This window comes from Mangifera indica, chromosome 2 (genome assembly GCF_011075055.1).
Source record: "Mangifera indica cultivar Alphonso chromosome 2, CATAS_Mindica_2.1, whole genome shotgun sequence".
In the NCBI taxonomy this organism is placed as follows: domain Eukaryota; kingdom Viridiplantae; phylum Streptophyta; class Magnoliopsida; order Sapindales; family Anacardiaceae; genus Mangifera; species Mangifera indica.
The window spans coordinates 15,535,085-15,550,646 of record NC_058138.1 but is presented as its reverse complement, the minus strand read 5'-3'; the positions used below and the strand labels follow the sequence as shown (position 1 = coordinate 15,550,646).

Sequence of the window (15,562 nt, the reverse complement as noted above, 5' to 3'; positions counted from 1 at the left end):
ATAGAAGGATCAAGATTAAAAAACCTAACCTAAGTTGTCGTTTGTTAACCATATAAAGATACGGCACATGCTCTACTTATTTTTAAAAGCAATACTAGCTTGAATCTCAAGTAGATCTCTAATAGAAGATTCAACCAAAGTAGATAAACCTTACCATCTAGAAAATTAAAGTCCAGCTTCAAATTCGATAAAGTTTTGCAAAATACCTTGAATTATAAATCAAAATTTTATTCTAAATGATGTGACATTATATGCTTTATTTTACCGTTATTTATACACTATTATTTGAGATGGAAATGACATACTGATTTCCATGATGTATAACCGAAGAAAATGAATCTATCTATTTAACAAAGAAAATACAAGAAAATCGGCACGGGGATGTAGCTCAGATGGTAGAGCGCTCGCTTAGCATGCGAGAGGTACCGGGATCGATACCCCGCATCTCCACAACCCGTTTATTTTCATTTTTGTCGGACATGAAGCACCGACAGGTGTCCACAAGGATACAGAGATCATGATTGTGACAGTCAGTCAACTAGGGGACTGACTCCACGCCAGCCTCAGCATTATTAATTTAACCAATTTAAATATCAATTTTTTGTTATTATAAAGTTTTACTTTTTCAACTAAAGCCATGAATGTTAGTTAATACATATTATAATTGATCCGGTGGATTAATTTAATCAGTTGTTATTGTTTTATATTATTATTATTATTATTAAAATCAATACACAAACTATGATTTTTAATGATTCCTTTGGGGCCAAACACACATTTGATTGATCTGTTTTGGGGACTGTTTGGGTAGGAAAAAAATATTTATTATTTTTAATACTTTATCATATTTAATTTTTATTATAGGAAACCTAATTTAGAATTTTACTTTTAAAATTCTGTTTTTCTAATAAAGTAAAGAATTATGAAATGCAAATTAAGTAATTGGTATTTTCCTAATGAGGATTAATTTGTATCAACAAACAAATTGGCTTTACCTCATTTAATATTATCACATTAATTTTGTTCTAATCTTTCCAATAGATTCATGGTTATATATGTTTTAAAACTTAAGAATGAAGAATTAGGGGAACTTCTTGTCATCTAATAAAATATAATTAATTAAATATAAAATAATTATATAATTACGATTTTATCCGTCAATCGTAATTGCCCACCAACCGCCCACAAATTACTGAGAGCCCCCACCAGTCCCACCTCGACTGGATAAGAAAAAATAAACTACACACAATTCTATAGATCGGCATGCTTCTCCCTCCTGTTGTCTAATACATGGTTAGCCATTTCGGCTTTTGATTCACTCACCCAATTCCAACTCAAACTCACCGAAATTTGAAGGAAACGTTTTTATTGAGTTTTGAGGAGGAGAAATGACTTCTTCATCCAAAACAGTGAGGAAACTCCAGGTGGTGACGCCTGTGCCTGCTGACATTGACATTGCTAACTCAATTGAACCACTTCATATTTCCGAGATTGCTCAGGAACTTAATCTTGGTCCTAGCCATTATGATCTTTATGGAAAGTACAAAGCAAAGGTGACTCTGTTTTTCTCTTTTGTTTTTATTGTCTATCATCAAGTTGTTTACTTATGTTTCAATCCTGTGGCCAAAGATTGGACTTTTTGGTTCGATCTGTTGCTTAAAGATCGGATTTTTTTTTTTTTTTTGAGGAAAGGTTGTGGAGCAAAAACTACCCTTTTGTTGGTTTTGAGTTTTGATTTACAATTGGGATGCTTTTTGCTGTTGTTAGTTTCAGAATTGTGGATGCTACAATGATTACATTTGTCAATCACGGATTTCTGAATTTGGATTGACTTCTCAGCAGTCAAATTCGGATTTCTGAATTTGAATGATTGTTTGTTATTTTTGAAGGTTTTGTTATCCGTGCTTGATGAGATTAAGGGATCTGGAGATGGTTACTATGTGGTGGTTGGAGGAATCACTCCAACTCCTCTTGGAGAGGGAAAATCTACGACAACAGTTGGGCTGTGCCAGGCTTTGGGTGCTTTTCTTGATAAAAAGGTAAAAGTTTCAAGTGTTTATTTGTAAGGCATTGTGGTGGTTTGAGATATGGAATTCCGGTTACCGCAATTTCTTTCTGAGTTTCAAATTTTATCCATGATTATGGCTTGGTGGAGTTGGCTAGAGAAAAGCTAAATCTGAAATTTTATTGGCTTCAATGGTAATATTTGATTGTGTAGAATGCATAGAAGAATCATCCCTCTTTGAGATGTCAGGTGATTTATTTTGGGCTTGGATTTCATATTAACATGGTTTTCATCATGCTGATAGACTGCAAATTCCTTGTAGAAGAACTTAAAATTTTAATGAGAAGTATAAACTAACTGTATCCTATCTGGTGGTAATCACTAGTTAGTCTCAGAGCACCTGCAAGCAAGCCATGTTATTGCTAAGAAAATCTGGAAATTTGAAAATTATCTTTGTGTCTTTGAATGGGTTACAAAGAGCAATTTTGTAATCTTTTTCTTGGCCACTGCAAACTGGTTTGCTCGATATTCTGTTGAATCAGTATTTCCTTGAAAAAATTTCGTGCTTTGTCCACTTATCTATTAGCATTTGTCACTAGCTTCCTATGTCCCAGGGGCATGGCATGAGATTACTGCTTATGTGTATTTTCTGCTATTTCAAACTCTTTTAGCTGTTATTATTTTGACGGGAACTAAGAGACAATGGCATGTGCTTCAAATGTGCCTTAACAAGTTCATTTTTCTTATAGGCCCTTGTTTGTCTGTTTCAACTTTTTTAGATGTTACTAGTTTGGGGGAAATCTAAGAGATAACAATGATGTTGGCTCACCATCAACTGTTTGTATTTCCTAACATCTTCAAATTCTACTTTTGGCTATGGTGTAACTAGCTAGAAAGTGACAGTTCTTTCATTGCTGATATATAAACTGGAGCAATGTTTTTTAATTTCAGATGCCAGCGAACACTACATGGAATTAATGTGAAATAAACTAGAATTTGCTTCTGGATGTAAGCTATATCTCCATTTACTAATTTTGCAAAAAGAGTTAATACCCTTTTTAGAGTGGAAGTTGGTAAAAATTCTTCCAATGGAATGATCACTAAAATATTTACTTGCATAAATATTAGCTGCACTTTGAATTATATTTGGTGGGATATTAATCTCTTGAATTTTTGTCTGTTTAAGATGGAGTGCTTCTCAATAGGACACCTTTTTTCCATCTAAATCTGCTAAATTCAATGCCTTATGTTCATTGTAAAACAAGCCATAACATTTTTGAAGATGGTCTGCACACTGTTGTCTGAAAACTGAGCCTGTTTGGGCCAAAAGAGAAAAAGGAGGAAAAAAAAAAATGGAAATTGACTGTCACAGTTCTGGTTTTTTGAATATTGTAGTTTATATAAACCTTTTTGTTTACCTCCAGGCTCTCTAGATAAAGCTGTCTTTATGGTTGTTGCAGAATTTTAATTTGTGACCGGTGGCTATATTGCTGTATGTGGGGACTCTGTTTAGTTTAAACCTGACCCCATTTACTGATTTTGATGTTAGGTTGTTACCTGTGTTCGTCAACCATCACAAGGACCGACCTTTGGAATTAAAGGGGGTGCAGCAGGTGGTGGTTACAGTCAAGTGATCCCAATGGATGAGTTCAATCTTCATTTAACAGGGGACATCCATGCTATTACAGCAGCAAACAATCTTCTTGCTGCTGCCATTGACACCAGGATATTCCATGAGTCAACACAATCAGATAAGGCTCTCTTGAACCGACTGTGCCCACCAAACAAAGAAGGGAAGCGTAGCTTTAGTGACATAATGTTTAGGCGACTGAAGAAGCTTGGTATTTCCAAGACCAAGCCAGAGGATCTTACACCACAGGAAGTTAAAAAATTTGCAAGGCTTGATATTGACCCGGATTCCATCACATGGAGGAGAGTGATGGATGTGAATGATAGATTCTTAAGAAAGATTACCGTTGGCCAGGGACCAGAAGAAAAGGGGATGACGAGGGAAACAGGATTTGATATCTCAGTTGCTAGTGAGATAATGGCAGTTTTGGCACTCACAACATCTTTAGCTGATATGAGAGAGAGGCTTGGAAATATGGTGGTTGGAAATAGCAAGGCAGGTGATCCAGTAACTGCTGATGATCTTGGTGTTGGAGGCGCTTTGACTGTGCTAATGAAGGATGCCATCAACCCCACTTTGATGCAGACCCTTGAAGGAACTCCTGTTCTTGTTCATGCCGGCCCTTTTGCAAATATAGCTCATGGAAACTCTTCTATAGTGGCTGATAAGATTGCACTGAAGCTGGTGGGACCGGGTGGTTTTGTGGTCACTGAAGCAGGTTTTGGTGCTGATATTGGAACCGAGAAGTTCATGAATATTAAGTGCCGATATAGTGGTTTAACTCCTCAGTGTGCTGTTATTGTGGCAACTATAAGGGCCTTGAAAATGCATGGTGGCGGGCCAGAGGTTGTTGCCGGAAAGCCTCTTGACCGTGCGTACTTAAATGAGAATGTGGCTCTTGTTGAAGCTGGTTGTGTGAATCTGGCCAGGCATATTTCAAACACCAAGGCATATGGTGTGAATGTTGTTGTAGCTGTGAACATGTTTGCAACTGATACCGAAGCAGAACTAAATGCAGTAAGAAATGCAGCACTGGCTGCTGGGGCATATGATGCTGTGATTTGTACTCACCATGCGCATGGTGGAAAAGGAGCGGTTAGTCACTTATTAACCTTAGATTCAGTAAACTGAGAAGAATTTACCTCATCTCTACTCCTAAAATTACATAATTTAAAATAAATTAATGATAGCTCAAAATGCGTTAATCTAACAACTGCTTTCTCTGGTTCTTAACATTCTACACATATCATGTCTTCGTCAGAGAATATCAGATATTCTGCTGTTTCCTGCAGTTTCCCTGTTCTTAGAGCATGAATGTCTTATGGTCTACTTTCAAGCACTTTACTTTTTTCTGAGCCGAAACCCAGTGCACTAATGCTAATTTTTCTGTTGCCTCATTTGTCACTGTGCATGAACCTCGTTGCTTTATTCTGATGAATGTAGCTGGTTCATCTTTGACAGTAGAACTTCATGAATTTACATTGTGGCAAAACTAAATGATATTTCATAGCCAAGGGAGGAACAAAATTCTCAATATATTAGAAAAATCAGAAAGGCTTATGCTTTTACTACATGTGGAATGATTCTGAGTAGGTTTTTTTTGGCATATTTTTATGTGATAGAACCAACCCTGTAAGAACTAATTTGTTGCTTCCATTTACTAGAAGTTTATCTGCATCATGATTTTTAGGTGGACCTTGGAATTGCGGTTCAAAAAGCTTGTGAGAATGTGACACAGCCACTGAAGTTCTTGTATCCTTTGGATGTTAGTATTAAAGAAAAAATAGAGGCAATAGCAAGGTCCTATGGTGCAAGTGGTGTTGAATACTCAGAGCAGGTAAACATGTCATGCCTTGTTCTAACAGTTGACTCTCTTTTTGCATAATCATCTTATTCATCCTACTTAACTGAAGTTGAATTGCATTAGCAAGTTGTGAAGTTTGATCTTAAATCGACTCATTCAGTCCTCTCAGAACCTGAAAAATGTCTAAGTTGAGGCAAATACTTATTATCTTTCTTGAAAAGCATAGTCAGGATGGGAATTGTCTCTTTTAATTAGGCATAAAGAAGCTGTTTTCCAGCTGGAAATATGGAAGTCATTTCCCTTCATGCAGAAGAGTTGCCAATTTTTTTCTTCAAATGTGCCAATTTTTTCTTCAAGTTTGCAGTCTCCAAAACACCGAGCGAAAATATTGTTATTTCTTCCTTCACCCACAGTCACTTCAGGACTTCTTTTATTGACTTGGAATTAAATTTTTGTGCAACTAGGCTGAGAAACAAATTGAGATGTACAGCAAGCAAGGGTTTTCTGGTCTCCCTATCTGCATGGCCAAAACTCAGTATTCATTTTCGCACAATGCTTCTGAGAAGGGAGCCCCAAGTGGATTCGTCTTACCAATACGGGATGTAAGAGCTAGCATTGGGGCTGGGTTCATTTATCCTCTAGTTGGGACGATGAGTACAATGCCAGGTCTCCCCACAAGGCCATGCTTTTATGATATTGATATTGACACTACAACTGGAAAGGTTGTTGGTCTCTCTTAAGGGTGCGTGAAAATTTCCCAGGTTTTACTTTTCTCAAAAATGTTCATAAAACAACAACTCAGGTGAGAGCTACTCTCTCTATTGCTGTTGCTGTTAGGACTTTTGTTCGTGCATTACATGTGTCTGTTTCATGTGTGTAAAAAAGAATTGAACTCAACGAAAGAGATAATAAGACTTGTTTCATCTAGCTGATTCAGATCTCGGGTGAATATTATCTTACAATTTCATTGGTTTGTCAGAAGAAGCTTGTAAAAATTCAGTATTAAGGCTTTTCTTTATCTTGAGTTCGTTATACACACACACACACACATATTACATTTGATGCTTTAGTTTATTGACTAAATTGGACATCTTATGTTTGTGAGATGTTAATAGAACTGAATTAGAATTGTTGCAGAGTATTTCCACCAAACATGAAGAATCACAACATCAGCCTGTGAAACACGAACTCTCTTTGAACAAATAATAACTTTCAAAACATTACAAACAACATCCCAAATCATTTTCACACCATCCTTTCTACCTTCACTTACATAGAGGTAATCATGTCATCACCATTAAGCACACTTGAAATTCCATTTCCATTAACCCTTCTGCAATTCAATCTAACTTCGCCTTGACTTCCCATCAGAGAGCTCAGGTTTCCCATCCGGATCATTGAAACCACGAAGCTCTGAAAGAAAGCTCCCTGGTTGGAGCTGTAGAGCTTGACAATGTCAACGGTATCAGCACCGCGAGTTGAGAACAGCTCTTGGTCGCTCTGAAGAAGGCCCTTGTTTTGTTGAAGACGGGTGAAATAATCATTGTTGAAAGCATCTGGAGTTGAGGCATCGAAATTAACCAAAACACTGCCATTTCCTCCTTTTGGGCATAAAGCTCGAAGCTCCTGTAAAAAGGTTGCGTCTAGGGTTGGATCTGGAAGATTTGTGTTTTTGAAATTGTATAATCGGTCAATAAATAATTGACACTGTACCCTTCCGAATGTATGAGCTCCTGCAGTAAAAGTAACAAATGTTCAGTTTGAATATATGGCATCCTGTACAACATTTGGTTGAAAATATAGACACTTGATTCTGAATGAAAATTTAAATACCAGATAATGCAACTAGATCAGTATTGCCGTTGAGGCCAACATTTTGGAACTTGGCTTTGAGTCCATCAAGGGATTCATTGGGTCCTGGAAGATTTTGATTGGCAAGAGTTCGGTTAGCTGTTGTGCTATCTCTTCTTCCTAAAAGAACTGGCCATGAGGGTCCTCCTGACTGTCACCAGTAATTAACATTAGTAAATCACTTATGAATTTAACATTTTTGAGGCATCGAAGCAAAATAATCTTAGGACTAATAATATAACATTTACAGTAATTTTAAGTCATACAAAAAGGACAGATTCTTCGGCTGCAATGGCAAGAATATCCGCACAGGAAACAATTCCAGGACAGGCCATTTCCACAGCGGCCTTCATTTCATCAATAACTTCAAAGCCTCTCACTGAGTTGTTATTTCCAAGACCTCCTTTCTCGCTGTCGATTGTATCAGTGCCATCGAGCAATATTGATGCATCACAGCCCTGAAATTTCACAAACAAATTGTATTATGTAACATAGAAAATTACAGGAAACAAATTTTTTTAATAACATATCGTGATTTATTCACTTTGAAATCTGTAAAATATAACGACCTGGACAAAACAGTCGTGAAAATGAAGGCGAAGGAGGCTAGCGCCAATTCTGGGATCGGAACGAAAGGCTCTTAAGAGCACTCCACGTATAATGCTGTACACAAAAGGGCAAGTTGCAGCGTAAAAATTTGGACTCAGTTGAGCCTGAGAATATGATCCTTCAAGCACAAGTCCACAAAATAGTGCAACTACAAATAGATAGCGAAAAGAAGACATTTTCTCTCAGAAATAATAATAATAGTAATAATGAAACAAGAAGTAGAATTTGTTCCAAGGGAACTTGTATGAAGCTCTTAGAAGCCTCGTTGTTTATAGCCTGGCAAAACCAGAAATATTTGGAGGGTGAACAGACACACTGAATGTTTCAAATTTTCTAGTTAAAGTAATACATTTAACGTGGAAAGTTCTAGTGTATGTATAATTAATAAGGTGACAAATTGGAATATTTACATATAAAGTAGTTTTCACATCTAGAGCCGTTGAGGAATTTTCAACATAACATGTTAATTTGATATGATATGACATAAAAAAATGGGGTTAGAATTGAGGTTTTTAGACATAAAATTTATTTTAGGCCAATCTAATTCGATTTGAAACTAAATCGTAGTAGTATTAAGATTAACATGAAGACAACTTGAATAAATCTGAATTGACTTGAAATTGAAAAACAATATCTATAGTTATAATTACTTATATTATTATTAATTTTTATATAAATATTTTATTTTTTTATTTGGTAGTGAGAATATGATTCGATTAATAAAATTATTAACATATTTTAAAGTTCTTATTATGTAATTTTTAGATTATTTGTAAATAAGATAAAATATTATATTGTGTGTTTTATTCATAGTGTGTTTGAATAATTTGGTGAAGAAATTAAAAAACTAGAAACTCTTAAGAGAGAGCAAACTATAAGTAATTTTGGATAATTTTGAGTTGTGTTGGAGTAATCCAAATATTAAATAGTTATGTTAGAGTTTAAAAATTTCGAAACGATATGTTAGAGATGAAGGTGTGTGACCTAAAATTCAAATTAACATGATACAAATATAACCGAATAACATGAATTGTGAGGTCACATCTTTATTAGTCTTAAAATTCCTCTATGACAATGTTGAATTATAACTTCTTGGATAGGCCTAGATATGATCCGAGCCGGTTCGATCTTGAAAAGTTGATTCGATTCGATTCGAATCAAATTTGAGCTAAAAAATTTGACTCATTTTTAATTAGAGTCAAACTTGAGCTAAAGGGTGTTCGACTTGGTTCAGCTCAAATGAAGAAATGTCTTAGTGTAGTTTCTTGTGCAAATACTCTTGCTCTAATTGCAAGAGACTCAATTGCCACCACAGTAAGAACTCCATCAAATTATCTTTAAACTTGTTTTTTATATTTTCATATTTTTTAGATTTCATTTTTGTCTTACCATCCTCTAAATAGAGAGATCATTTTTGGAATGTTCCAACTAAACGTACAAATGAAATGATCTCCAATTTTCAATATGCTCTGGATATAACCGAGTTGGCTTGGTCTCGAAAGTTGATTCGGTTCGATTTAATTCTATTCAAATTTTTTAACTCGTTTTTTAATACGAGCCGAACTAGAGCTAAGGAGTGTTTGGCTTGGCTCGGCTCGCCCCGAATCCACCCCTATTCTTGGATATATAAATTAATAGTAGTTTGTTTATTTATATAATTTGTCATATATTATATCTTCAAGAGAAGAACAAACAATGACATGTCGCTGGGCGTTAACACTTAATTGATATCTTACAACCTAGCACTTAATTGATATCTTGCAGTAAACATAGTGAATTTTTTTATATTTAACAAGATGTTACGCTTAGAGGGTTTTATTATATTTTACAATAGGCAAGATGAAGGTTTTATAATATTTTACTACCCATCAATGCTTAGGGATTAATTAATATTTTTTATTTTAATAAGATTTCGAAATATTTGTAATTTGAGTTAGAATTTGTTGAATTACATCTGAAATGATAAAAATTTCTATTTTTTTTTTTTAACATTTAAACATTTGAATGGAGAAAGTTTTGAAGGGATTTTGATTTTAATTTTAATTCATAATCTTATATTATGAATTCTTCAAGCAAGATTGTTTTTACAATGATTTTATCAAAAAATGCAAGTATTTTAGTCGATTTAATTTTTTAGAAGTTTCAAGTGAATGTTTGTTACATGTTCTATTTTTAGCTGCACATCTTTATAGAATTTCAGGACATTGAATCTAGAGATTAAATACTAATATACAAGCCTACATATTTTGTACAAAGACATTATTATTCTAAAAAGGGACAAAATTTAACACTAAGTGTCATAGCCTGTCCCGACCCGTTTATTCAAAATTGGGTACTTCAAAAAAATTAGGTGACCAAAATGGATTCTATGAGATAGAAAGAGTCAGAATGAGTGCTATCATATGAGCAAGGAGGAATTAGAACCGTCACATATCCAAAGTTTCAATTGCTACCTGAAATCAACTTATATAGTTTTAATAAAACTGTGTATAATTTTTGTATACAATTTTATATACAAACAATAATATTTATGTTATTTTATCTTTAATTTTCAAGTATTCAATCACATAATAATATATCACTATTTTACCTAAAATTATATATATATATATATATATAATACTATTCATATAGTTTTGATTAGAGAAGGTTGAGTCAAAATTATACAGATAGGTTTCCGTTCACCGCTGTAAGGAACCGAAACTGACCTAAGAAGAAGATATGGACGTGCATAAGAGGCACCTAATCGGGTACCGGACATTGGTACCTGCTCGTTAAATGTTTCTTTTGTGCATGGTTTGATATTGATTATACTTAATCTTTTGGGCTTCTTTAATTTTTTGTGACAATCTTTGTTTATACATTTAATACTGTCATCATCCAATTTAAGAATTATTTTTTTAAACATTTCTAATTAACAATTAAATGTTTTTAGTGGAATTAAGAAGGGTTTGATTTATTGTGTGTGACATTATGTGCATGCTTGTCATTGGCTATTGTAAAGATGAGATAAAGAAAAATTTGAAGTATAAAGCAGCATGGAAACAACACTTAAATTAGTCAATTTATTTCATTAATAAAGATCTCGGAACTTCTGTCAAACGCAAAAGACAAGTTTATTCCAGCTTATCAGCCATATTGCTTTACTCATAATTTCTCCCTTCAATAATTATTTAGAATGAGCTGATCAAATTATCACCACTTGACAAACTTGAAATCCCATTAACCTTACTGCAATTCAATCTGACTTCTCCTTCACTCCCTGTCAAAACACTCAGATTTCCCATCCTTATCATTGACACCACAAATCTTTCAAAGAAAGCAGTTTGGTTAGAGCCGTAGAGGTTAACAATGTCGACGGTATCGGCCCCGGCAGTTGAGAATAACTCTTGATCGGTCTGGAGAAGGCCTTTGTTTCCTTGAAGATTGGTGAAGTAATTGTTGTCAAATACATCAGGAGTTGAAGTATCAAGATTAGCCAAAACGCTGCCGTTTCCTCCTTCTGGGCATAGAGCTTGAAGCACTTGTAGATAGGTTGTGTCTAGGCTCGGATCAGGTTGATTTGTCCCGTTGAAATTGTATAATCGCTGAGAGAAGAATTGACACTGTGACCTTCCAAATGTGTGAGCACCTGATAAAGAGACCAAATCTGTGTCACCGTTGAGGCCAACATTAATAAACTTGGCTTTGAGTTCTTCTAGGGTTAAAGTTGGTCCCGGAAGATTTTCATCAGCAAGAGTTCGGTTAGCTGTTGTACTGTCTCTTCTTCCCAATAGATTTGTCCATGAAGGACCTCCTGACTGTCATCGCCATTCAATTCATCTCTTAAAAATCAGTAAAACGAGTTCAAAATGAGCACTAAATTAAGTAAAAATACGATTAGGGTTATTATGAAAGCAGTACCAAGGCAACAGATTGCTCAGCAGCAATGGTGAGAATATCAGCACATGAAACAATTCCAGGGCAGGCGGTTTCCAATGCGGCCTTCATTTGATCAACAACATCAAAGCCTCTGGCTGAGTTATTGTTTCCAAAAGCTCCTTTCTCGCTGTCTATTGTATCAGTGGGATCCAGTAAAATGGATGCGTCACAACCCTGAAATAATTAACCAAGTCAATATGTTACGAAACATAGTAAGAATTTCAGTTCTTTTGTTTGAGAAAAATTAAAAAAAAAATTATTTAGCAGGAAAAAAATTAGAGTTATCTTTCTTGTCTAATTTGATTAAATGAGTTATTGTTAGCTTATTAATTATTGAATTAATTTGTTTTCTTTTCCTTCAACATGTATAACTTTAAATTTTTTTGGAATTATCAAGGTGGTTTAATTATTAAAATATGATACTTAATTGGATGTAAACATTCATATATATATATATATATATATATATATATATATATGAAATTATGTGTATACGGTTTTGGTATACAAATTTATATACACATAGATATGTCATGGTGTTGAATTGATAATAAAATAATATTAATTATATGATAATATATCTATGTGTGTAACTATTTATGTATAAATAAATAAATAAATAAATAATATATATATATATATATATATATATATATATATATATATATATATATATATATATATAACAAAGCTCTATATATGTGCTAATAGTACAAAAATATACTGTTAAAAATATTTCCTTATTTATTATTATACTTGTGTATCTAACTAATAAAATTTAACCTTTTTGACATAATTTATATTACATCTGTCTGCATCGCTACGCATCTAATAAATGTGTCATGTGTTATTTATTTTGAAAATAATTAATTAATAATAATGATTAGACCAAGAAAATAAAAATATACATATGTATCATTATGGTTGGATTCAAATTGGGTAAAATTTGAATTCACTTAAGTGCGAGCTTGACTCCATTTGAGTGAAGCCAACCTTACTTCAAAATTATTTGAGTTTGGTTTGGTAATATAACTGAACAAAAAATAATTAAAATGAGATTATTTTAATATGTATCAATCAAAACGATATTATTTTTATTGATTCATATATAAAATTTTCATGTTTATGACTTGAAGAGCCAATCCCGAAAATATTAAATTCTCATATTCGAACTCAAACTCGAGTTTTTTTTAGATGAGTTCGTTTTGGGTTTATTCGAATCAAACTCAATTTTAATCTCAAATAAATTCGATTCGACTTCAACCCTAATATCAAATGAAGTTATTTCTGCTTCATTCATATTTTTGAAAAGTAGGTCAATTAGTACGGGGTTTTTTGGGTTAAATATATCGGAGAAGACAGGCCAAATAAGAAGGAAAATAAGTAACAGTAATATTGATTACCTGAACAAAACAGTCATGGAAATGAAGCCTAATGAGACTGGCACCGATTCTGGGATCAGACTGAAAAGCTTGCACAAGAACTCCTTCAATAATGCTCGATGCATTGGGGCATGTTTCGTCGTAAAAGTTTGAACTCAGCTGAGCCACAGACACTGATCCTTCAAGCACAATTGCGAAGAATATAGCAGCAGCGGCTGCAACTAGATAGCGAGAGGAAGGCATTTTCTCCAATAAATTATTAAAAAAGAAAAGAAAGTTTGGGGAGCTAGTTGTTTGGGATTGATCTTTAATGCCCTCTTTATTTATAATCAAACAAAAGCAATAAACATATTAAACAGGAGTTGCAGATGTGACATTCCTACAGAAATTCAAAAGTTTAAAAAGTAAGATTGGTTTGAAAATCTTAATTAACTTCTGTTTTACTCAATTCAGTATTTAAGCTATTGGTGGGATTTGTATGGTAAAAGTTCCACTTAGAAAAAAAATGGTGCATGAACTTAAAAAGTTGGTATAAAAAGAACTTTATAGATGTAAATAGGCCCTTTTAATCCTTCCAGAGCAACAATAACTATCATATAATGGAAAAAAAAAATTAATGTTTTATATGTACCGTAAAGAGTGCTCATTAATTAATCAAAGAGAAGACATTGTGTTAGAATATAACGTTGGCAAACAGTGTCAAAATGGAATATGATGTCGGCTGGTTGAAATTTTCACAGGATTTGGTCAGAAATGGCTTCGATGGGTAGAAAGTAATCCAAATTGACTATAATTTTCAGCCGGAAATGTTGAATATCTGGCTTTCAGAAATTTTAATGGAGGATATTCTAAGCATTTCACTCCAAGCTTTTGACTTTTATTTTCCCATTGATTTTAATTTGTCTGTCATTTTCCATATAATTGTTTTGTAGGAGCATGGAGGCCAGACGTACGCCGCATATGTAATGTTATCGTCTAAGTGAGCCTTCAGTTCTAATTAAATATTGTTATAAATAGATTACTTTGCAGGAATGTTTGATTGGAGATAATTTTTTATTATTTTGATTATTTATTTTTTTATTTATGATATTATATTATTTAATTTGATATATAATAAAAAGTTATATTAATTTTTTGATATCAATGTGATATAACAAATAATATAAGATAATTTGATTATTAAGTTAATGTTACAATTTTACTTGTGCTTATTAAACTTTTGGGGAAAAAAACTCTCTTATTTAATTAAAATAACAACTAAATCTAAAACTTCACTTTGATTGTTTCACTCATACTCATATAAAATGCCTTTATATTCTATTAAAATTATAAGTCAGCCAACCACTTATCATCGACACGACCACCACCCATCTATCACAAGGATAATACCAAAAAGACTTTGATCAAAATGAGACATGATAAGATCGACCAATGTAAAATATTTGTCGTTTCATTGACCAATGCCACCAAAAATCCCTAACACTTTGAGATCAATTATCACCCTATTAGGTTGATGCTCTTATGACATTTGATCAATGGTGAGAGAGTAGTCATTACCACCTTCTCACACATGCTAAATTTTCATTCAGCTCTCACTTTTAGATTTATTGTAGTTTCTTTTGTCTTTTTATTTAGCCTCCTCCCATTGATTTGTTGAAGTTTACCTCTTGTCTCTACACTTTTGATTTACTATAATTTCTCTTGTTAATTCTAATTGAGACGAGACGAGGCAAAATTTAGATGAGATGAATTAATGTCACTCATCACCTTATTACATTGATACCCCTGCAATGTTGATCGATGGTGACAAAGTAGTCATTGCCACCTTCTCACACACACTAGATTTTCAATTCAACCCTACTTTTTAATTCAATGCAGTTTCCCTTTTCATTTTTTTTTAGCCTCCCATCTTTGATTTGTTGAAGTTTACCCCTTATCTCCATACCTTTGATTTAGTTCAACATAGGACAACATTTCAATATAATTATATTTCAGTATTATTTTATTATATCTAACCAAACATAATAATAATTTACATATGCCAATTTTACCAAACACATTAATAATTTTTATTTTGTAATCTTTTAGGTAATTTATTTTTATGACAACATGTCATTTTTTTAATAAAAAGATTATTTGAACCACACACACCATGAAGATTATTTATTGTGTTGAGTTGATAGTCGTTATATTGTAAAATTTATCTTTAACAAAATTCATTGAATAACACCTAATAAAGCGATAAACTACAAGAATAGTGACTAGTAACCTTGTACGTAGATAAAGTCCCTTGATTAGAGAAGATGACCTTTCAGATCATCTTTTATCCATAAAAACAATAGTTGTAAGGTGATTTGATG

General features: G+C 33.3%; 3 protein-coding genes and 1 non-coding gene across 4 annotated transcripts; 2 read left to right on the top strand and 2 right to left on the bottom strand.

The window, feature by feature from the left end:
* The first annotated feature begins 377 nt into the window (after nt 1-377).
* On the top strand, nt 378-450 carry TRNAA-AGC. Its single transcript has one exon. It is a non-coding gene; the product is annotated as a tRNA-Ala (tRNA).
* Nucleotides 451-1,222: 772 nt separating this feature from the next.
* Nucleotides 1,223-6,457, top strand: LOC123209790 (formate--tetrahydrofolate ligase). Its single transcript, XM_044627932.1, has 5 exons — nt 1,223-1,553; nt 1,890-2,039; nt 3,555-4,730; nt 5,326-5,472; nt 5,904-6,457. Exons 1-5 carry the CDS (start codon nt 1,389-1,391, stop codon nt 6,177-6,179), a joined length of 1,914 nt encoding a protein of 637 aa, XP_044483867.1. The 5' UTR covers nt 1,223-1,388; the 3' UTR covers nt 6,180-6,457.
* A 157-nt stretch (nt 6,458-6,614) lies between these two features.
* LOC123209792 (peroxidase A2-like) lies at nt 6,615-8,160 on the bottom strand. Its single transcript, XM_044627934.1, has 4 exons — nt 7,860-8,160; nt 7,557-7,748; nt 7,273-7,441; nt 6,615-7,172 (listed from the first exon to the last, which is right to left on the bottom strand). The coding sequence occupies exons 1-4, from the start codon at nt 8,073-8,075 to the stop codon at nt 6,709-6,711; spliced, it is 1,041 nt and encodes a 346-aa protein (XP_044483869.1). The 5' UTR covers nt 8,076-8,160; the 3' UTR covers nt 6,615-6,708.
* Nucleotides 8,161-10,940: 2,780 nt separating this feature from the next.
* On the bottom strand, nt 10,941-13,630 carry LOC123209791 (peroxidase A2-like). Its single transcript, XM_044627933.1, has 3 exons — nt 13,224-13,630; nt 11,803-11,994; nt 10,941-11,699 (listed from the first exon to the last, which is right to left on the bottom strand). The coding sequence occupies exons 1-3, from the start codon at nt 13,443-13,445 to the stop codon at nt 11,073-11,075; spliced, it is 1,041 nt and encodes a 346-aa protein (XP_044483868.1). The 5' UTR covers nt 13,446-13,630; the 3' UTR covers nt 10,941-11,072.
* Nucleotides 13,631-15,562: the final 1,932 nt, after the last annotated feature.